This window comes from Hipposideros armiger, unplaced genomic scaffold, assembly GCF_001890085.2.
Source record: "Hipposideros armiger isolate ML-2016 unplaced genomic scaffold, ASM189008v1 scaffold_408, whole genome shotgun sequence".
In the NCBI taxonomy this organism is placed as follows: Eukaryota; Metazoa; Chordata; class Mammalia; order Chiroptera; family Hipposideridae; genus Hipposideros; species Hipposideros armiger.
Window position 1 is genome coordinate 1,213,931 of NW_017731758.1, and position 24,656 is coordinate 1,238,586.

Consider the following 24,656-nt stretch of genomic DNA (forward strand, 5'->3'; position numbering starts at 1 on the left):
ACAAAAGCTTAGGGCTTTTGTTTCACCCAAGCTCAAATGTCGAAAGTATTGCAAAAAAGACTTATGTTTCTAAAGATAATGAAGTCCTTATTTCTTTAGATCCTCAAAAAAGGACTTGGGGCACAGACCTAAGCTTTACATTCAGAGCTTAGTTATGTCATACATCCAACAATGAAATGACTATTTCTTCTTTAATTATCAGTTTGCCTGAGATGAGACTAGTAATCAAAATGAAAATGCTGGAGAAGTAAAAACTAATAGAAACAATTGATAAAGTTACCAAAACTCTACAATCCCCACCCAACTCCCCACCACCGCCCACCATGTAAAGTTAAACCAAATATTTCTAATAGTCCCCAAGTCCTACTATCAACCTACCTGGGGCCTCTAGAAGACCACGTATATTGATTTGCAGGTAATTTCTCTCTCAGAGAATACTCAGCAACCATCATGTCAGGAGAAACATAAGCACCAACACCTGTGGGATGGATTTTACCATTAACAAAAGGACATAAAAATAAATCCTAATTCTAATCCAGTATTCACGTGGCTGTGTGGACTTGGGTAAGTTGCTTGATCTCCCTATGCCACGGCTCTCTCTCATAAAATGGAAAGGTAAACAAAACTTAACCAAGTAAAGTTTACTATGTACCATACATTATATAATTATACTACATGCCTTGCTTTTGGATATAAAAAACATCTATCAGGATTATTATGTGGATTAAACGTAATAATGTACTTAAAGTATGTGTAGATGTAAAAGAAAAAGAATAATCTGTTTTAAACTATAAAATATAACATTAGAAAAATAAGGGAATTAGCTTACTGGTCATTTTTAAATGACCACTGTATCCAAAATTCTACCCATAAACTTGGCAGTACTCCACTCCTCGACAAAGGCTATAATAATGAGCAAAAAAACAAAGACATAACATGCTACCGTCTTCCAGATAAATATGCAAATGCAGTCTAGTTAGGCTCTGAAATATAATATAGAGATCAAAGTTGGTTCTTTCATTTTATAAATGTGGTTGAAAATGTACAAGATGCACATGTATGATTGGCAGACAAAAGAGATTAAGATTCCAAGTCCACCAGCTTCTAATTCTTCTTTATAACACACACATATTCAGAGTAGAAGACTGGATAAAAATGCGTGAGTTAAGAGGATTTAGGTTAACAACGCTGCCACATTAAGCTACAATCATTTTGTAAAATTTAGTTTAAAATTTTCAGAGAACATGGACATAAGAAAATGAAAAAGCACTGAGTATTAAAGTAGAGTAGTAAATTCTGATCTTTAGGTACCTTTCAGATCTATTTTGTTTCATTTTCATTTGTGTACTTAAAATATTTAGAGAGCTGAAATACACAATGTATGTATCACTGGTAGGCACTGTTGTCTTATCACATGATATAACAGAATTACTTAGGCAAGAGGTTTTAAATTACATAAAATAAGCTATACCTTGCTTAAAATTTAGAAGCTAAAAATAAAAGCATGTCCTATAAACATATCATAGTTAAAACAAAAAAAATTTTAAAGGGCCAGTTTCTAAACTTTAATACCCAAATGTTATTACATATACAAAACATCTATAGTATCTATCTATATACCCATAACATGTATAATATGTATATATCTATGCAGTTACTGATGTACACTGCAGAAAAATTGGGACCGAAGAATTTTTAGTCATACATCCAATCACATATGTTAAGAGGTATAATCCCTATTTTGATCTCATATTTAAAACTAAACAAAAAGATTTTAGGTATCATTTACTATGTACTTCTCTCATTTCACCCTCCTCATTCATTCTGAACATTAAAAAAACAGGGGGTAGGTTTTGTGTTTTGTGGTTTTTTTCTAACAAGTTGGCAGCTATGGAACTACAATGTATGCTAATTTTATTATTTTCATATTATGACTGCAACTAATTTTGATTTCCCATAACTCTTGTTGATGGGCATTTTTCCATTAGTTTACAGTGGGACAGACCACAGTGCATTATATCAAAGACCAAAAAGTGTAAGAAAGTGCATGGAACAAATGTGTTTTAACTGCTTTTCTCATTAAAGCTCCCTTCCTCTACATCTGACTCTTTCTGCATGTCCCAAGAGAAATTAAAGGAGAAAACTATACTATAAATAAAAAGTAAAGTGTCTTTATTTATGTTGCTCAATGAAGTCTGGGAAGCCCTTTCCTTGCTCATTTCTACCTACTGAAATCCTCATTTCCACACTTCTTCCAGAAGTCTTACCTAAATTCTCAAATCAGAAGCAGCTGCACTTTTATAATCCTGCAGCACTGCATGTGTGCTTCCATTAAACCACTTACTCCAGTCTATTTTACAGTAACTTCCAGATCAGCAGGTCACTACTAGATGTCAGTTTCCTGAGGGTGTACTTAAGGTTTATGGTGTCTTGCATGTAGTAAAGATCCAATCAACACTGGATTAACTTGAGTTTTTTTCGTCTATTTTTAAACAAGTCCATTTCTAAAACAGGAAACTAACCTATTACACTTGACGTAGTTCCACCTGGACAACCAACTGTAGAAAGGCATGGACCATTATTTCCAGCACTTGAAACATAAATTATATTATGCTTCCACACTGCTTCATTAATTACTTCACAAATTCTCCTGAAAGAGAAAGAATTCCTTTGAACATAAAAAATTGCCCCACTATTTAAGAACTATATTATTATAGTGTGAAAATATTTTCAAATATGATTTATGTATATAAAAAAAACCCCTAAAATATGGTTCCCAAGTAGTAGAACTAAGACAGTGGCTATAAGCAAAGAGGTGTGCATTATTATAGACTCATTCAGGGGACATTCTCAAACTATAAATGCTTAGCCTCTATTCCCAAAGTATTTATAATAACAAAATATTGTTTAAATGTATGGTTAAGTAAATTTAGGCTCCATCCACCACCGGTGGAACATGATACAGCTATTCCAGGTGATATGCCCTACTTGGGTTTTAGTGTTAGGAAGAAGTTACAAGGCCAGGTTAAACATGGGAAAATGCTAGATACAAAATTGAATGTGGGGAAAACTACAACAGGACTGAAAGCCAAGTACTGACATATTAGCAGTGATTGAGTAGTGGGGCAATAGGTGGTTTCACTTCCATTCCCACTTAAAACAAGATATTCAGAAATGACTCCTCAAGGGATTCCTATACTTATGTGTGACTAGTGACAAAGGTGAAGGGGAAACAAGGAACCAGGGAGAACTTAAGAGTAAGATTTAAAATATAAGAAATCTGGTTAGAGCTTGATAGCAAACAATAAAAATGTACTGGTATTAATTAAAACAGATGAAGTTAGACTGTGAATAAAATGGTGTCAATATAAAAAAGGTATAGGACCAAGGACACTCCAAAGTTTTAAGTGTGAAAAAGGATTAGAAAAAGATGACTTTAAACAGATGAACAGCAAATAAGGAGAGAAATACACTTAGGTAAATAAGATACTGAGCAAAGAATTAGGTTCATGAATAAATGACTGAGGATGACAGGGTGCTTGTTACGAGGGAAGAAAGGGATGTGTCACAAGGAACCTAGAAGTACCAGGTATCTGGGGAAATTAAGTTATTTGATAACAGCAAACTCCAGGGTCTGGCTTGGTAAATGTGCATTTGGAAGAACTTTCATTAAAGGGTTTCAGAAACTGGATGATGGGTATATATGGGTGGCTTGGTGGTGGGAGGGGAAGATCAATGAGTAAATACTCTAAGCGAGGTAATTTCAAAATTATTACTGTGAAGAAAAAAAGGTGAGGTAACATAAGGTCAAGACTCAGCGACCGGGTTTGGCAGCAGGAAGACCCCACACACAGGGAGGAAGGGGTAGGTGTGTGACGCGACGAGATGGACTGAGGCCTGGGAAAGGTGAATCTGCACAACCACGTTTTCCTGGATGAGTGAGTGAAGGCAATGTGAAATGGTTTTGTGTCTGTTTTAAAGCTAGCAGACTCTAGAGCATATCTACGTAGTGATGGACAGTAATCCAAAAAAGAGGGGAATGGAAGCAGGCTGCAAGTGCCTGACTGACTTTGAAACCGGCACTTCTTTCATTACCCAGGCTGAGAAGGTGGGGTCAGAGTAGGTCATAGGAAGGGCACAAAGTCCCCTGATGAGTGCTTTATTCTCTCTGGGAAAGAGAGGTGAGGGTCAGCTGAGGGAAGAAAGGGAAGGTCTCTGACGAGAAAAGGTGTAAAATGATCAAGTAGGAGTGAAAGGGTAAATTAAAGGTAGTGTGATCAAAGACAAGGCTGTGTAAACATCAGAGATTTGTGGTCATAAACTTAAAGTGTGCTTCTCCAGCAAAGTAGGGCAGATGAGGTGTGGGCCACTGAAGGGAAACGAAAGGGTTTCTGCAAGGAAGAGTTCAGGCTGCTTGTGGATGAGGAATTCTAGTAATGATGGGCCGTGGGGTTCTACCTGGCTAGGAGAAAATAAGGACATCAAAGATGTGACCATGGGAACTTTGGGGGTGGGGGGGTGTCTAGGGAGCTCTTTTTCAGTTGTGATACTCAATCCAGTTATGAAAAGCATTTCATACTCTTCGAAGTGTCAAAGAACACTTACCCAGAATTTGGCCAGTGAGTTGCTTCTCCATAGCTATAGTTCACAAGATCACACTTATGATTTATAACTTCTATCATCTATTAAAAAGATGAAGAGTCTAATTTAGGCAGCAATTTACAGAAACAGATTGTCCAGAAAAATAAAGGTATGGAATTCCATAGTTTCTTAAACCATTATATTCTAATTTAAATCCAAATATATAAGTTACTTCCAGGCATATGGTTAATAAATTTAAAAAAAAAAAAAAAGGTAGGGGGAGACAGTCTAGTATGTAGCCAATAAAAAATCAAAACTAACATTTGCAGAATGGAGTGGGGAACAGGAAGAGGAAATTAGATGGTTCTTACTAAATTCTAAAACCACTAAAGTTAAAGTAAAATAAAATTCACATTAAAATGAAATGTAGAATATTAGTTAAATAATTCTTAGGCTGATGGAGCAAGGTAAGAGGGCATTTTTGTTGTTTTTTTAAAATACGTATCTCAAAATAGCTTGCTAGGGGGTTTACTAGAAATGAGAAATACAGTATACATAATATTTTCATATCTTCCAAACAACTTTAGCCTCATTATTTTTAATAAAAACAGTTGAATGAACTATGTTATTTTCGCTTTTAAAAACAAAATCCTGCACCCCAATACAGTTTGGCATGTTCTTGGTACACTCAGAGCACTTTATAAATCTAAAAATATCCAAGAATATCAATCATTAATCTTCTAAGTCAACACCTCACAAATACTCACAGCCCTTATAAGGCCTGTGCCTGTTTCCATTGTGCTCAGTCTGGTATCGCCAATCTTGATTGAAAGAATCTGGGCACCAGGAGCTACCCCGTTCCGTTCAGGCTCTTCGGGAAAATGCCCAGCAGCTATACTACCTACGTGTGTCCCATGAGCACCTAAAGGCAAAAAGAGGGGAATATGACAAACAGTACCACAGATTCAAAGTTTCAGCCATTCAACTCAAAGTGCATGTTCTTAATCATGATAAAAATAATCAAATAAAAATATATTCTCATCTTAATATCTAATAATATATTCTTAGTTCTTTTATCAATAATTCACAAAAAATGAAACTGTATGAACTCCACACACTATTCTGCTACCCTGGATTCTACCCTGTTCACTAAGTGCAAAAAATGCAAGTCAAAAAATGCAAGTCACAAGAGTGAGAAAGTATCTGAAATATACATAACTGACCAAGACCTTATATCCAGAATGTAATCTTTTAAATCCAACAGAAGAAAGCCCAAAAGAAAAATGGGTACACTTGAAAAAACATTTCACAAAAGAAAATAACCAAATGGCGCATAAATATATGAAAAGATGTTCAACTTCATTAGGCTATCTGGGAAATGCAAATGAAAGCCACAATGACATGCCTCTACATACCTTTCTGAATGGCTAAAACTTTAAGGTGAAGGTAGACAACAACTGTGGGTGGGGATGTGCACGTACATTGCTGGTAGGAGAGACCAGCATTTTGGAAAGCTGAACATAGGCAAACCCTATGATCTAGCTAGCAATTCTACCTCTAGCTATATACACCCAACATAAATGTGTACACACATACACTAAGAGACATGTAAAAAAGTTCATGGCAGCATTATTTGTAAAATTCAAAAACTTGAAACCCAAAGATCCATCAATAGTAAATGAATACACAGTGTATTCACAGAATTGAGTATCATACAGCCATATGAACCATTTCTATACACTATGAAATAAAGTACACAGAAATAAGGTTGATCTAAAGAAGTCACACACGAAAGGATATATATTAAATAATCCCACTTATATAAATGGAAAAACACTGTATTGGGTTGAACCATTTGCAATTACCACCATCCAATCATTTACCTACAAAAACAGGAATACCAGATAGCTCAAACTAATGTGCTGATAGAAATAAGGACAGTTAACTTTGGGAGCAGAGTGTAAGCTGGTGGTTAGGAAGTGACATTATGGGAGCTCTGACAATATTTTAACTTTATTTATTTTTTTTAAAAAAAGATTTTATTGGGGAATTGGGGAAGGGGAACAGACAGTTGCTGTCCTTTTGTTCTTCAGTCTAGTTGTGGAGGACGTTACTTCACTGGCCCATGTTGGTATTATCATTGAGCTCTTCCCGGGTGAGGCAGTTGCTCACTGGCCATTGGACAGCCATTCACAGCCGCTCACGGCAGCTCCCGAAAGCTCACGCCCGCTGCCAGCCAGCCCCACTGCAGCCTACGCCGTTGCCGGTGACTCACAGCAGCCCAGCTCCAGGTTGAGCTGTTGTTCACCATCTTATCTATAGAGGGCGCAACATCACTGGCCCTCATGTGGGATCTGAACCGGGCCCTGCTGCTCAGAGCTGGCATCCCAAGCCAACACTTAACCAACACGCCACTTGGCCAGCCCAATATTTTATTTCTTGACCTGGCTGGTTGTTATACAGAAGCGACCATTACGTGGTAATTCAATGCATGTACAATTTGTGATTTGCATAGTTTTCACTATATATGTCATATAGCAATCAAGTAAAACAAAAACTAAAAAGAAATTGGATCCCCCTTTCTTTAAAGTGAAAAAGTTTCTTAAAAGACATGGGTAGAGAGAAATACCCCACTACTGTCAGATACACAATAATACTAGCTCAATTATAAATGACAACTGGCATTGGGCCTTCATGTCTGGGTGACACCAGAGTAGTTGCAGCTCCAAGAAGAATGAGAGCACATGACCCTTCTCACTGCGTCTGCTGCAATGTTGAGACTCCTCTGCTCTAGACAACTGTTGGCACATAAGACTATGGACCCAATGTTACCAATGCTTCCTTTCTTACTTTTTCCAAAAATCCAGGAAAGCTGGGTTTTCATTTAATTCCCCCCCACCAAAAATAAAACCCTGTCCCTACCACCTACCAGTTTGAGTGGCTAAAATTAAGCAGACTGACCCCACCTGTGTGGACAAGAATGTGGCGCTCCTGGAGCACTCACTGCTGGTGGAATGCAGAAAGCTACAGCCACTGTGGCAAACAGCTTGGAAGTGTCTTAAAAAGTTAAATGTATACCTACCATAACTAACCAGTTCTCCTAGATATCAGTCCAAATTAAACAAAAACATGTTTCCACACAGAGACTGGTACACAAATGTTGGAAAATCCAAATGTCCATCAATAAGTGAACGGATAAACAAACCATAGTGTATCCACATGATGAAATACTACTCACCAATAAAGAATGAGCTATTTATAATCATAGTATGGATGAATTTCAAACCGCTATTCTGAAATAAGGCAGGCAAAACCACCCCATATTTTTTATTACTCATATAAAATTCTAGAAAATGCATAACAATCTAAAGTGACAGAAGGCAGTTCAGTGGCCACCTGAGGATGCGGGTGGAGACAGGGCTGGGTTACCAAAGAAGACAAGCAAATCTGACTGAGTGATGAGTTATGTTCATTATCTTGACTGTGGCAATTGTTTCCTGGGTATACACATCTAGTGAAACTTATCAAATTGCATATATGTATATATCACGCAGTTTACTGCACTTCAGTTATGTCTCAATAAATGAGGGGAGGGAGCAATAAAGCCTCCCTACTTCTTTCTCTTTGCTCCCTCACCAGGAATCACCACTATCCAGAAGCTGGTGTGTATATTGTTCCCATCTATATTTTTACAATACAAACACATATCCATAAACACTGTATAGTATTATTTGGCATGTTTTACAATTTTACACAAATGTTTTATCATCAATATATTTTAAGAAAATCTCTGTATTTGAGATTTATGAATATAGGTATATATAGATTTATTCATTTTGATTACTGTAAAATATTCCACAGTAGCAATACACAATTTTTAGAAAAACCTATTATTTTGTTGACAGGTATTTAGATAGTTTTACCCAAGAGTGCAAACAGTCAAATAAAAACATCCTCACTATAACATTCTGTGTAATTTCGAAAAAGTTGGAATTTCTCAAGGGTTAATATTTGAAAGTAAAATTACTGTTCATAAGATAAATTATGTTGATGATGTTTTGTGGTTGGACCACACTTGTACTCTTGGACTGCATCCTATATGATCTCGAGTTTAAAAAAGCAACACCTTGCCAGGAATCAAATCACATTTGTTATTCCAGACCTTGTTCTTTAGTTGGAATCTCCAGATTAAATTATCTTTAAGGCTGCTTTTGGCTATAGAGATTTATCATCTTGCACTTTCTAAGTTTATCTCTAATTAGCAAATGTGAAACAATACCTCCGCTGGTCACAATAGAGAGCAGGTTTCCATCATCATATATATTAACGGAATAATTCAACATCTCAGCTGTGCCAAAAGTGCCATATTCTTGGGCTTCTTTATAGTTTCTCAACACAGTCGATTTACTCAACTCCCCATCCTCATTCGAATCAATGCAGGCTCTGTAAATTGAGAATATAGGATAATGAAATTTTTGTATTTTCTTACCTTCCTAAAAATCATGTAATATTGTTTCTTAGATACCTTCTTACTACCCTATCTATTTCTACTGCAAACACAGTAATTGCCTAATTTAGATTCCTCCGTTTCATCATCATCAGTAAAGATTAGGTAAGATAGCTTAGAGGAACCAGCCCGAAAGTGAAGCCACATAACAAAGGGCTTTAGGAACACTGTTCGTCTCAAAGCTACAGGCAGACAACCTTATAGACACTTAAGAAATTAGGCCAAAGCTCAGCTTACAACTTTAGAATAATTTAGGATGATTTTGAAACATAGCCTAGGCCTTACTTCCTGCATCTTCTAGAACTGGCTTCATGAATCCAACAGCGTATGCAGGCTCCTTAAAACTAAAACTATATCAAGCCTTCGTCTCACAGGCAAACATTTATTTTTTTATAAAAAGCATTTTCTGCATAATTTTATGGTTGGACTCCTGTCTCTCTTTCCTCCCTTTAACTTTTTAATTAAATAGAGAGCCATTTATTATAAATACTAAGGCATATATTTCATTGACAAACTATAACAATTTGGAAAAAAGGGATTTCTGAAATTGTCAGTTTGATTTTGTGTACCCCAATCAATGTGCAGCTAAAATGATTTACATTTCAAAAACAGACATACAATATAGCAAGATACATCAGACTGAACACTTATGAGGAAAATGACGCAGAGAGAAAACAAGCAGCATACCAAATGGAGTTAGGACAGAAGTTAACAGGTAAAACGTAGCCATCAAATCCTCCACGTTTGCCAGACAGAGTAGGGCTTATGGTTACAAAATGTATGGCCCATATGTATCCTGGAAATCATCTCTGAAGTTCTCCCTTTCTTTCACCCAGCCCATCATACACTCCAAATTTCTAACCATTCCTCTCTTGTCCTCTGGATCTTTCCCCTCCAACCTTCAATCCCCTTTCCTACCCTCTTTACTTAGCTAACTTTTGCTGATCCTTCATGAAATCTTTCTTGATGCTTCCTAGACAGGTTCAGATGTTCCCAGTACTTGCTTCCATAGAGCCTAGACTCCTTGAGTAGCTTTCTAGAGTCTACGTGGTACACAGAAGCTACTCAAATATTTGCCAAATGATGAAACAAAGAATCAACACCTTTAACAAACTTCTCACAGCAAATACTGTGACACATTTCACAGGCCAGTTTCTTACCATCATCATCAACATGAAATGATTCAACAATTCAAGCACGTTATCAAAAATAAATACAAAATTTATTGACTTCAGTAAATAACTCCACAGAAGGCAAATCTGAATGTGGTGCAAAGGTTATAACTTTCTGAAGGTCTGGTTGGCTTAATTCAAGGAACAGTTGTTAGAATACAGGGAAAGGGATTATGAAAATGAGGTTCATGGAAAGAATTAGAGTACATGTGTGAAAGGAGAGAGGAAAAGGGGCTTGGGGGTTATAAATTCCCAAATATTTTTAATACATTACTCTGCCCAACTTTTTAATGGAAAAAATCCACAGCTATCATCAAAATCTCAAAAAGAACCTAAGATAATAAGATCAAAAACTACTGAAAATAAACCAATTAATGGTCTTTCCTTTATGTACTCCTCTATAAGCACGATCTGTTTCTCTCAACCAGTCTTTGCTCCATGTCGAGTGACAGTGACGTTGACACTGAACACCCTGGTAGGTACTTAATAGTATAGTTATATTAGGTTACCTGCTAAGTTCAGAGATGCACGTTTAACAATTAGTGTAAATGTGGCAGGGGAGAGCAGAGCTTGACATTCTTTGTAAAAACAAAACCAAAGAAACACATGGTACTTATGGTCACTTTAATCTCCTTCAGAAATGGTTGGCATTTCTGAAATGACAGTGGGGTGGGGGAATTAAAGCCATACATGATGCAAAAAAGAAGTGAAATTATTTCTAGTAGCACCTGAAAGCATAAGTCTGCTGCATTTTTCACTCCTTATAACATTTTCTGAAATGTTACTCGAGTTATTTCAGATATTTCATTTAAAATTGATTAAATTTCATTTCCAACACAAAAATTCTGAAAGATGTCTTCAAATACTGTCGACAAACTGTTATATTGTATCACTTGCTCTGTCAACTGCCTTAAAGACCAAGGAAATCTGGTGGAAACATATTGGCACCCTGGACATCCTGACCCCAAATTCCTTTCCCTTAGGACAAAGTAGGAAGTGTTTTCAGTTATGTATAGAAAACATTTTAATTGAAACCATCTATTTCCCCACTACCCAATCCCTGCTAATTTTATAGTACTTTCTTAAATCCTTTGGTACCATACCACATGGTACATTTTCCCCACATATACTGTTTTAACCTTGCCTCCTCTCCCACACTAAAACTCACCTAAGCCTTATCATTGGGAATGACTTCATCATGTTACACCATGTGGCAGATGTACCAAAATTTGCTAAACCATACGTTTGAACCTTTTTATATTACAGACACTGTGATCAAAGTTTTCTGCACAGCTTTTAGAAAAAAGTTGTTCACAAATGTGTGTACATTTGCATATACACACACACCCAAACATGCCTGAATACACATAAAACTGCATTAATATTTACTATCAGATTGAAATATGCAAATATTTTATTAACACTTTCAGTCCCAAAGGGAGCAGGGATTTCTCATTCAACTGAAAATTTTATATACTCATTGTCATATATGAGTTAGCACCCACATCCATGGGAGAAAAACCCTCCTTTAAGGGTGCATTGTAACATAAACAACCTGAGAAAAGTAATCAAGTCATCATATTTTGTTCTGTATCTGCATCTCGGGAAATGATTCTTTGCATATGAGCTGGGACTCGAACTATAAAACTATTCTTGATTTCAAGTTTTAAGGAGGCCCTTGGTTTACCGCAAGTACCCTAAAACACACTATGCCTAAATATCTGTATTAAGAGCTTATTCCTACTTCCAGGCAGATAGTAATTCAAGAGGCCACATAGCTAACTCCAAGAAACACACATGCAGTGTACAATTCACTAGGAAAGAAACTGAAAATGTACATAGTAGGTAACTTGGTATAAATCATAATTTTGTTAGTAGTAGTAGTAGGAGCAGCAGTAACAGCTGACATTGAACACATACTGTATCTAGAAACAGCAAAATTAATGTTCACAAAATCCTCTATGGAGGTACTATTAACCCAACTACCAGACGAGGAAACAGGTTGAGAGTGGTAGATAAAGTGTTCAAGATCACAAAGCTAGGATTCCATCGTGGAGACTGAACTCTGCATCACACTGCCTCACTTCAACTTAGCTACCTTGTCTCTACTGAAATGTCTTCACTCAACTTTTCCTGCTTTGCCCAAAGTAGATGCTTTGCAACAGCCTCTTGCAGTAACTTCCCAAGTTGCCCAGCTTCAATCAGGAACATTTCTAAATATACCAATGTTCAACCTGCTGTATCTGGTTAACAGTAACTATCTGGTTAGTAAAATAAGTTTTTTTAAAACGTGTTAAGTTTCGTGTCTAAAATACTAAAAAGTTCAAAAACGGCTTGTCCAAAACTACCCAAAAGCCAATTTGGCTATCAAATAGTTTTGCTTAGTGATATTAAACGTCACATAAACCAAATCTCTGGATGGTTCTGAGGGGTTAGTGTTCTTCAGAATAGATAAAAACACGTCGAAGAGCCATAAAATATATAAAGTTTACCTCCAGGCTTCACCATCATGCCATACCAAGCAGTCATATACAGGCCCAGGATCACTATATTTTTTCTCAAAAGAATTTAGTAATTCCACTTGGCTTTGAAGCTCCTCCTTGATTAGTTTATTTGCCTAATCAATTAGAACATACGTTAATATTAGTACATTTTGTACTCTTGAAAAGCTACATTAACATACAACCAAAGACACGGTGTGACCCAACACAATCATAATGTCCTATTTAGCCTGAAAAAATTTAAGAAAAATTTTTTTATATCTACACAACTTGTAGTTCAATTTAATGATGCAGATATTAATTATTGGGTTGTCGGAAAAGTCATGACGTATTTTTTCTATGTTTTTCGTTGCAAAAATGTGTCAAGACTTTCCGGACAACCCAATAATATATTAAATATTTAAAAAATAATACTTCTTTTATTCAGTCTCTCATTCAGTCACTCACTCCACCTGCTTTGGGAAAGATACTGTGTTACAAGTTGGTGATATCATTTGGCCAGACATGTGTTGGTCACATATCTGTAACGTGTATAACTCATTTCTAAAAATTGCTATAAAATAAGTTATCCATCAACCTTTAGATTTTCTCATTTTTGGACTGTTTCCATTTAAAATCTGTTTCTTAAGAGCTCAAACAAATAATAAAATCCATCAACTGTCTTATCACCTATAGAAGATTCTAAGTTAAATACATAATGTATTCAAGTCCATGTACATATAAGCTACTATTTAACCGCTTTGATCTACAAAAATGAGAATTTCACATGCTTTGACCTGAGGATTTTTTAACTGCATATACATTAGACTGCTCTACATTCACCTGCGTAGTCCTAGTAAGTAAAAATTTTCACATGTTCCAAAAATCTTAAGTTATGCTTTGTTTACAATTATTCAACATATTCAACATTTACCATCCTTAAAGGAAAAAGGCAATTATATAGACATTTTTGTTATATAAAATAAAGTGGATAATTCAATCCAGATTCTCTTTTATAAATTTAGCTGCATATATGTAGTACTTGAAATACTATATTTAATGTGTCATAATAAGAGGCTGAATCAGGACAAATAGTGATCTAACAGAAAATTACACAGCTGATAAAAAAGGATGCTATACATAGATTAAGAAAACGTAAGTTAAATGTGCATGCAGGCCAGTGGTCCTCAGCCCTAGTTGCATATTAATTAAAGATCAGGAGCTTTTAAAAATGTCTGTCTCCCTACAAGGTTTTGATTTAATTCCTTTCTAGGCACAATCACAGACTGTATTAAAAAGCTTTTCATATGATTCTAATATGCAGCCAGGGTTGAGAACCACTAATAAAATTCCATACTTGTTTAAGAAAAGGTACATGTATGTAGTAAAAGAGGAATCCATAAGGATAAACATCGAGTTGTTGTTACCACCCCTGGAGGGTGGCATTTGGGAGGCTTTCACTTGCTACTTTACACACCTGTGTTGCAACTAGCATATATTATTTATAAACCAAGACATTATTTTTATTTTATAAGTTAATTCAAAAAAAATGTACTGGCTACTTAAGGATGAAGAACAATGGGAACTCTCTCATATACTTCTTGTGGGAATGAGTTGGTACGACCACTTTATGACCCACCAAATACATGCACAAGAATGTTCAAAACAGCATTTTTTCTAATAGCCAAAAACTGAAAACAAAGCAAATATCAATCTGCAGAATGGATATATAAATTGTGGGTCATCCATCACAAAAAGAAAAGCGAACTACTTCAAGACCCCAAATATGGTTGAATCTCACAAACATAACACTGAGTGAAAGCAGCTACACATTAAAGAAAACACGCTGTATGATTCCATTTTACAAATTCAGAATAAGCAAAATCATTCAACAGCGTTAGAAGTCAGGACGGTGGTTGCCTTTGGGGTGCAGGAAGGAAGCAATAACTAGGAAGAGGCCTGAGATGGAGTTCGCAGTTCTACCATCATGGGAGTGTTCACTTTGTGAAAATCCATGACCACACACTTATGATTTATGCACTTTTACATATGTATGTTCATTAAGAAGTTTTAAAAATTTTATAAATACATTATGTGAATTGATTTCAAATATAAAGGAAAAATTAGTAAAATTAACTTAAAACTTGTGAAAAACAGTCTATTACTTCTCTAAGAAGTCTGTGGTATATGGATGGTTCTATGGTAATGTTTAAATAAAAACCACTAGCACCGACTTGCGAAGGGCAACTGTTGGCAACATCAAATTCTTCCTGTTTCCTACAGGCTTCTGCCAGGGCCACTCTGTGAACAGGGTCCCAGATTTTTTCCTTCCGTTCTTTCTGCAAAGACAGAAAAATTACTTTACAATGAGGCTGACAAATACTCAGGTAAATCTAAGCAGTCAATTTGCGAGGACCTAGTTGTTCTTAGTTGTGATGCTACACAATTCTCATATAGAGGCTTAAAAAAAACCCATTTATAATCAAATTGATAAAGCAATGAATCAATTATTAAAAACTGATTAATTCACTGCACCTAGGTTTTATGAGAATAAGTTGATCAAGGCATATCCAAATGTATTTGTTTACATCATATGCCCCAATTTAAATCCTTCCAAGAATAAAAAATACTATGTCAGATAACTTAATTCCCAATCATTTAAAAGAAAATACTGTATTCTGGAACCTTACAGAACTGGGAAATCTCTCAAGTCAAGTGCAAGCAGAGAACAGGGGGAAGATCGCAGGTGCATTTTAATGGACATACGGATATCTTCAATTTCCTCCCTCTCTAGCTTATGTTTTTCAGATCCTCTTTGATCTGATAGGATTCTTTGTTACTGAAATTGGTTTTACCTTCATCTCCACTGTCTTTAACCCATAGTGCCTCCCAATGGAAGTCTACTAGTTAAAAAAAAAATTCTTTCCAATAAAAGATTCAACTCAACGAAGGTAAGGAGGGGTGTCAGCTTTAACTTAAAAACTCTACATCTGCATGTTAATTTGTATTTTATCAACAGTTGATTAAATGTAATAGAGTGTGTAAAAATACTGTGCTATGTGTGTTTCACTCTGAAATTTTAAAATAGTATCCAATAAGTTATGTTCATTATTTTTTTCATAATTTTCTTCTGGCAGAATGACTGCAATCTGACTAGTAAGTAATGGTTATAGCATATGTAATACATTGAGTGACTTCGTATGGTTCATAGACCCCAAGAAACAAATAATAATATTATGATTACATGAAAGGGCCCACAGGTCTTACCTGTCGGGTTCATTTTCAAGGATTACATCTTGTTTCACAATGGAAACCCTGAACCTGTCTGTGTCAGCTAGTGTCATAGCAATCCTCTAAAGCCGCACTATCAAATACAGGAGCCACTAGCCACATGTTACTATTTAAACTTAAATTAGAGCATTATATAAAATTAAAATTTCAATGCCTTAGTCATATCAGTCCCATTTCATGTCCTCAATAGCTACTTGTGGCTAGTGACTACCATAATGAACAGATATGGAACACTTCAAACATTTCCATGGTCACTGAAAGGTCTATTGAATAGTGCTGTTTTAAAACAGGCTCTGTATCACTCAATTCACAACTCTTATTTCTCTAATGACAGACTTGTGTTTCTGTAGCTGCTTTAGGTTTGAGTAACCCTTTCCTTAACACTGAATGATGACTAAATGGGATCAAGAAGACTAGGTAAACAGTAAGGAAAATGGGAAAAATTGTAATAAAAGCTGTAGGAATGGGAATAAACAGGGCAGTCTGGACTTTAAATCTTTAGCCTTGTTGAGGTTAAAAATAAATTCCTTCAAAAATCCAATGAAAGCTATATCCCTCTCCCTGAAAACCACAAATACACAAAAATTTGAAAATAATTTCAGTGTATTCAGATTGTTTAAGCTTATCCATGTAAATGGGTAACATTCCATTGAACAGACTCTTTAAGCAATCACTGTTTGAAAACCTCCCATTGTCCAAAATAATTAAGAGTTAGTGATATTTTATGATTTTTTTTTTCTTTAGTAGAAATAAAATTTAAGAAAGAAACTAAGTCATTGATACAACATTGTACATTACCTGTATCCTTTCCTTGAGAGCCTTTGGATAGAAGTCATAGCCATTTTTTATGCCAATGTGATATCTGCCTGAGGGATTTGTCCAGTTCTCAGGAATCTATAGAAAAAAAGTAAAATACTGATTCACTAAATGCTTTCCAATTCCAATGATTTACTACTGGAGAAAAAGGTATTTCACTTCTAATGGCTCAACTTGGATGAGCAGGCTCACTATTTAGAGCACTATTTCTAATATTTTAAGGTGCCCTTTAATATAATCTCGCTGGCTCCTTTTCTCATCCATAAATGAGATGGTTAAACTAGAATACTTTTCATTTATACAATGCTTCATAGTTTATAAAATGCTTTCAACATATGCAACCTCATTAAACCACTGAGATCTTCAGTTCTCAAGCATCAATGACACTTCACTTCTCCTTTCAACACCCTAGTGTCCATTAACTAGTGGGGAGGAAAAGCAATTTACAGAACCTCTCTACCCTTAGGTTTCTTACTAATAACAAGAACTTAACTCGGCTCTAAGATACAACAGGGATAATGCCTAGAAACCAAATAAGTGCTCTGTGAGTTCTTAAGAAAAAAGTTCTATAAAATCATTTTAATTATATACAATATATTATATAGTCTTTTCAACTACCGCAAAGTATTTAAAAATAACACTTAAAGCTATTAACAGAATGATGTAAAGATTATGCCAGTTTACCAAAGGAGAAAGCCAAGAAGCCAAAGAAATTAAATTGCTTGCCCCAACATCAGGAAGGCTGAAAAGAAAACTGGAATCTAGTTCTACCATGGAGACCAAAATATTCAGTGTAAAGGACATGTGATTTAAAGTCAGATAAACCTGAATGTGAATCCAAACTCTACTATTAACTAGGTGGGATTCACAGGAGTCTTCCTGTAAAAAGGAAGAAAATAATCCCTACCTGTGGTTGAACTATCAACCACTCAGAGTTGGTTGGCTCAATCTTCCCTTGGGCAACATCTTTGACCCACTTATTCCCATGTCCTTCATCAAATTATTCCCCAGGTAGGAAACTTTTGGATGATATTTTCTCACAACTAAATAGAGGAAAACAATCATTCACAGAAGTTCAAAGATCTACTGACCTTTTAAAAACCTACATAGCAGTAATCATTTCTGAATGAACTGGATATCTGCAGTGTGTGAAATTTCAACTATGAAGGCATATATGTTGGCATACAAACTAGAAATTTTCATTCAGAACTCATCAACCTTCTTTAGAGACTAGGGATTTTAACTCTAATGCTCTTGTAACGGTCTGTGACATAACAATAATAAAGTACTGCAACAATGAGTTAAGTAGTCACTAGTTGGCAAATTCAAAGAGTATTTACTCTCAGGTGTGCCAATATACACAGGTGGCTTTGTAACCCAACCCTAGGCTAGTGACAACTTCTTTGTGTATGGAGATTACAGAAAGCTGTGAACTATCAAAAAATTAAATGGAATAACTAATTAAAATGCCTGCAAAATAAGCAGGTGTTAAGACATACTTAATTACAATTACTTAAAATATATGTAATACAATAAAAATAATCTAATAGACATAATTTATAACTAGTTATAAGATCAAAATCTGCAGGGTCCTTGCAACCATACTTCTTAATCACTATTATATATTTTCTTCACAGACTAGCTACAAAAATTAAACTAAAAAAAAAAAAAGAAAATAAATGTTATATTCATGGTTTTGCTATCTAACATTAAGTAAATTAGAATAAAGCTAACTTTTCTCTATGAAGCAATGATGGAATGAATATGTAATTTCACCTGAGTATTCTATACAACATGAAGTTATTTTCAGTCTCTTTAAGAATCAAAGCTTTATATTTAGACCATTTTAAGTCGATATCTTTAAAATGTTTTTAATTAAATGGTAAATACAACATAAAAAGACTGATTTTCATATGAGGAACAGAATCCCTTTAATTACTAATTACACCTCTTTTCCCTCTTTTAAAGAGGGAATGCCTAAAGAACTGAACATTTTCTTAAAAAGCCAAGTGTCATCCTCAGTATTAATATTCCATGAAGTCAAATCCTGTTATAGTTTTTACCTCAAACCTGTATTTTAGACTTGTCAGACAATGGTACTGGCAGTACACGCATATACGCTCTCCTTTAGCTATCACTGCATCTAAATGGTCACGCATCATGTCTGGACTTGAAATCGTTTTTTAATATGTAATACTAAATATGGATGATTTTAAAAAATGACTTCAAGTTGAATGTAGTAAAATTTCAAAAACCACTGAGCTCTCTTCCAAAATGCTACTATAATTAGAATAAGGGTAAGGGTGAAAAAACCCCAAAAACAAAGAGAATAGGTCATGAGAGTTTAGAAACCAAGTCACCACATTTTGAAGGCTGAAGGCTGCAAAATAAAAGAAGACATTGAAAATTAGTAGGGAAATTATGGAATTTGAATACATGGTGTTGGGGCAATTGGGTGCCCAAATGGAAAAAAAGATATAGGACTCCTACTTCAAAGTAAGCTTAAAATCAATTCCAGGTGAATTCTAGAACAAATAAGAAAAGACAAATACTGAAAGCTTTTGGAAAATAACAGAAGAGAATATCTTCATGATCTTGGGGTCAGGAAGAATTTCTTAAGACATGAAAAGCATTAATCAAAAAGGCAAAGACTGATATTTAATTACATTGAATTTAAGAACTCTATTCATCAAAATAAATCACATAGAAAGTAAAAATACAAGTCTAGAACTGCATACCTGAAGCACATGTAATCAAAGAACAAGTATATAGAATATATAATGAAATCTTACATATCAGTAAGAAAACGAGACAATTCAATAGAAAAAAAAATGGGTAAATAAATTTGAATAGGCACTTCATAAAAGAGAAAATCCAAATGTCTAAACAACATATGAAAAAGTGCTCAATCTTACTAGTAATTAGAGAAATGCAAATTAAAATCACAATGTGAACCACTAGATTATCAGTATATTTGCAAATTTTAAAAAGCCTAAAAATACCAAGTGTTGGCAGTACAACTATTACAATTCTTATACACTGCCCATGAAAATGTGTTTTAGTACAAACACTTAGAAAACCTGTTTGGCATCACTTAATAAAGTTAATACTATCTCCATGATTCAGCAATTCCACTCACAGGTACATATCCTGGAGCTATCTATAAGCATGTGCACAGGATATGTATACAAGAATGTTCTCTAAAAAATTGTTAGGGACAGTCCCAGACTGGAAGCCATTCAACTAACTCATCAGCAGTAGAATGAACAGAATATGGCATATACAAACCATGGCACACCACGCAGCAATGAAATGGGACAAATCATTTCTACATGCAACATCATAGCTGAATCTCATGTATCTCCCAAACACCCAGAGAAAGATGACATAAAATGATACATAAATAAGGTCATTCATATAAAGTTCACAAATAGGCAAAACTAATATATTTCACGTATCCACACAGAGGTGGTAAAATTATAAAGGAAAGTAAAGAAATGATTATACAAAAGTCAAAATAGGCTGTGATCCTGGAGATCACAGGAAGCTTCTGAGGTACAACAGTCTTGGTCTAATCTGGGTGATGGATAAAATCATGTTCTAGTTAATTATGAATTAAATTGTATGTATGTGTTTTATGCACTTTCCTTTACAACTATACATTTCATCATTACAGGGATTAAGCTTCTACTAGTCCCTTTTTGGCTTCTGCCTGCTCATAGCAACACCATTGGCAAAAAGTAACCGACCACTAGTTTCTCCAGAAGGCCAGGAATAGTATCCTAAGACACAAACTATCAATTTTCTGATCTTATTTCATAGTATATATATGGATATATAATTCTACCTTTGAGCACTCAGGATATAATCAGTTCATGTGTTTATTTAAAGCATAGGTTACCATAGCTATTTAAAAATAAATGAACAAGGAAAATACTTTATATGATTCTAAATCTGCCTGACTTACTAGGAGTGCTCTGCAGTTTCCCAGAGTAACAAAACTCACAGGAATCCCACGTTTCTCTCTGAAACATACTCTAAAAAACAAGGTTTTCATTTTGGGGGGAAGGCAGGCAAAACTAGAGTAATTCAGATGTGTAGATACTCATTTCCCTGCAGTTCACAATTTTTTTTAAAAAGCACATGGTATCTTAGTCAGCTTGGGCTCCATAAGATTGGGTGGTTTAAACACCAGACATTTATTTTCTCGCCATTCTGAAGGATGGGAGTATAAGACAGGTGCGAGCACACTCGGGTTCTGGTAGACTCTCTTCCTGACTTGAAAGCACAGCTTTCTCAGTGTGTCCTCACATGGCAGAGAAAGAGAGAGAAAGCAAGCTCTCCCTAATAAGGGCACTAATCCCACTATGAGGGCCTCACCCTCATTACTCACCTACCCCTAATCACCTCCCAGAGGTCCCATCTCTGAATATCATCACATTGGGTGATTGGGTGTTAGGGCTTCAACATATGAATGGGGGGGCGGGGCGGCACACAAACATTCAGTCCATAACACATGGAAAAGGAAGCAAAACCTGGATATTAATACCACCTGTGTGCTTGTTGTAGGCCGATTCTATGGCAACCCAGGGCCTTGTACAGTCCTCTCACCTTAGTGAAGGCAGGACCTGTAATATCACTCCTGTGATTATTATGGTAAACAATACAGCAAAGGTGAAGGGATACTGCAGATAGTTTCAGGCCCTAATCAGGTGACTGGGTTAATCAAAAGGGAGATTAGCCTGGTGGACATGACCTAAGCAGCTGAGCTCTTTGAAAAAGAGACTCAGGCCACATCCCCAAAGTCAGAGACATTCTCCTAGAGGCCTTCAATAAGCTAGCTGTCAGTTCTACAGCTGCAACAAAATTAATTCTTCCAGTCACCATGTGGACTTGGAAGAGGAGCCTCAGATGAGTCCCAACTAACACCCGCTTGCAGTCTAGTCTGTAAGACCCTGAGCAGACAGCCACAAAAAGCCATGCCTGGACTCCTGACCTGTGGAGACAGTGAGATAATAAATGTAGGAATGTATGTGGTTTGAAGCTGCTAAGTTTTTGTTAATTTGTTCTGTAACCCAGAAAATGAATCCACTGCCACAACAATCTTATCCAAAAGACAATGCATAAACATAATTCAGACAGACAGTGAAAGATGGAAAGAGTTAAATTTAGCTCTTTACACATAAATAATCACAAACTTCTGCTTGTTGGTTTAAAAGACTATTGAATCTCAATCAAATTCTTGCCATCTAACAAACTCATTAGCTAATGTCTCATGAATTACTGTTTGTATTCGAATTATTTTTCCTGTTAGCTTACCCAGCCTTTCTACCAAGTACATGGAAAAAGCCAGTCATTGAAGTCCATAATTATTAAGGTCTTAATATTTCATGTTCGAGTTCCCAGAAGGGATAGGAAAAGATGAAGGCAAAACTCATCTGGTCACTTTTCCCACCTTTATATTCAAAACTTAAAATTTTTAGAATTTGGCAACCACATTGAAAAAAATACCCCAATTGTAAGCCTGCTATCAAACAAAACAATTATTTTCTTCTAAAATTGCCCCTAATGACTCCTACACTTCCTGGTATTCATGCCCTTGTAAAATCCCCTCCCCTTAAGTGTGTGCTGAATTTAATGACTCAGTTCTAATAAAAAGAACATAGAAGTGATAGGATGTCACTTCTAAGATTAATTTATAAAAAGGCAACGGCCTCCTTCCTGGACACTCTCTCCTGGAATACTCCTCCAGGGGGAAGATAGCGGGATGTTGTGAAGCAGTTTCACGGAGAGGCCCTCATAGCCAAGAACCAAAGCCTGCCAATAACCACTTGATCGAGCTTGGAAACAGACTTCCTTCCCCACTCAAGTTGAGCCTTCAGATGAAACCACAGCCCTACCCGAGAGCAAGCTCAGAAAAGATCTTGAACGAGAGGCACTTAGCTCAGTCACACCCAGATTCCTGACTCACAGAAACTGTGAGATAATATGTTTGCTGTTTTAAACCATGAACTTTTGGAGTAATTTGTTATGCAGCAATAGCTAACTAATACTCACCATACCAAATGTATGCTAAAAACAGTAGATGGTATGAGGTGACAGTATATAAAAAAAAAAAAAAAAAAGAGAAAATATTCAATAAAAAGATAAAAGCTCCAACCTTAAGCACTCTTCCCGAAAGGCCAATAATTTCACCATCTTTTGGCTCTACTACTGTAGTGGTATTCACATCACCACTTCCTGTTGTGTCAATGATGTCAATGATTTTTGGTTTTCCATCAGTTGTAACCTGAAAATTAAAGAGAATTATGTATGAATTATATATTTAATACTTTATCCTTAAAGAAAACAATGCCCTAAAAAATCTGTATTCACTTAAAAAAGAGAACTGAATTGTTTTAAGCCCAAACCCTGACAATCCTAAAATAAAAAAATTTAGTCATGGAAAATATCACAGAATCCTTCAAGTGGTTTCATATATTTGGTTAACAAATATTACTGAACATTTACTATAGGCCATAATGTTTTAGGTGTTGGCAATATAGCAATAATCAATATACAAAAACCCTGACCTCACAAACCTTGCTATATACAGTCAATAAACAAATATATAACATGTCAGATAGTGATAATTACTATGGAGAAAAATTAAGCAGGGAAAGGAGACAGATGGTATGGGGCTTTCAATTTTAAACACGCTGGCCAAAAAAGGTTTCAATGAGAAGGTAACATTTGAGAAAAGATCTGAAGGTGAGCTTAGGGCTGGAAAAGTACAAAACTTGAGGGGAAAAATGTTTAATAATATTTCATTACTGGATGCCACAATAAGCACTCAAACTTAGTGTAAGCCCAAATTCAAACTTAACACTCAAACTTTTTTTCTCTCCAGGCTTTGCCATTTCAGTAAATAAACACATACTTAGTTGCTCAAGCCTGAAACTTTTCTGACTCTTCCGTTTACTGCCCTTACTTCTACCTCTAAAATATACTTCAAGTCCATCTTCACTTGACTTTTCACGACCAGGATCCTCCACCACCATCCTGTCTTGCCTTCATAATGTGGATGTTCCTTACAGGTCTCCCGGTATCCATTCGTGGCCCCCACCAAAATCAGTAACAAAACAAGCTGTGTTATGCCAGTCCTCCACTTAACACCTTGGCTTAAAATCTGCAATGGATCTAGAATGCGTAATATAAAAAGCCTGTGCGGGATCTGAACCCAGCCACTCATGACTTTACATTGGCCTCCTTTCAATTCCTGGAACGTGCCAAACTTTTTCCTGCCTCACAAAAGGGTCCTTCTGCTTGGAATTCTGTCCCTTCAGTTTTTCCACAAGAATTCCAATCTCATCTTACAGTTTTCTAAAATATCATCCCTTCAGAAAGACCTCCCTATGATCTCTTTTGAGTGGTCACCATCCTAAACCTGATTATTCTTTCTCTCTGTACCTGTCTCCTTTACAGAACTTAAATCAATTAGTAGTTATACAGTTAGGTGACCCCTTCTCTAGTTTCACTATTAGAAGATAAGCTCCATAAAGGCAAGGGCTGTGTCTACTTTATTCACCAAAACCTACCAGTGCCTATTAGGTACTAGATATGTATTTAATTACTGAGTGATCTGACACTAACTATTCAGCAGTAAGACTGATTTTCCTAAGGTCTGGTCCACAAACTTTCATTTGGGCCACGCTCACTGCTACAGGTAACAGTAGTACAATATTTTCAAATTATTTTTATGAGGAAAATCATTTCTGGGATCTTTCTGGACTAGCTTTGCAATGGAAATCTATAGCATTCAACATATAT

The 24,656-nt window shown here is 35.8% G+C and overlaps 1 protein-coding gene across 8 annotated transcripts in view; it reads right to left on the bottom strand.

Moving 5' to 3' along the window:
* Positions 1 to 24,656, bottom strand: part of TPP2 (tripeptidyl peptidase 2) — a 66,162-nt gene that overhangs the window by 35,901 nt on the left and 5,605 nt on the right. For 5 of the 8 annotated variants that reach the window (XM_019663874.1, XM_019663876.1, XM_019663873.1 and 2 more), the window contains exons 2-10: positions 23,008 to 23,136; positions 16,830 to 16,925; positions 14,906 to 15,079; positions 12,753 to 12,877; positions 8,861 to 9,024; positions 5,349 to 5,503; positions 4,606 to 4,682; positions 2,523 to 2,650; positions 379 to 478 (exon numbers count right to left, since the gene is read on the bottom strand). In XM_019663874.1, the coding sequence (XP_019519419.1) occupies positions 379 to 478; positions 2,523 to 2,650; positions 4,606 to 4,682; positions 5,349 to 5,503; positions 8,861 to 9,024; positions 12,753 to 12,877; positions 14,906 to 15,079; positions 16,830 to 16,925; positions 23,008 to 23,136 (1,148 nt within the window). The remainder of the gene's footprint in view (positions 1 to 378; positions 479 to 2,522; positions 2,651 to 4,605; positions 4,683 to 5,348; positions 5,504 to 8,860; positions 9,025 to 12,752; positions 12,878 to 14,905; positions 15,080 to 16,829; positions 16,926 to 23,007; positions 23,137 to 24,656) is intronic. The other 3 variants (XM_019663878.1, XM_019663877.1, XM_019663875.1) reach the window with 1 other exon arrangement.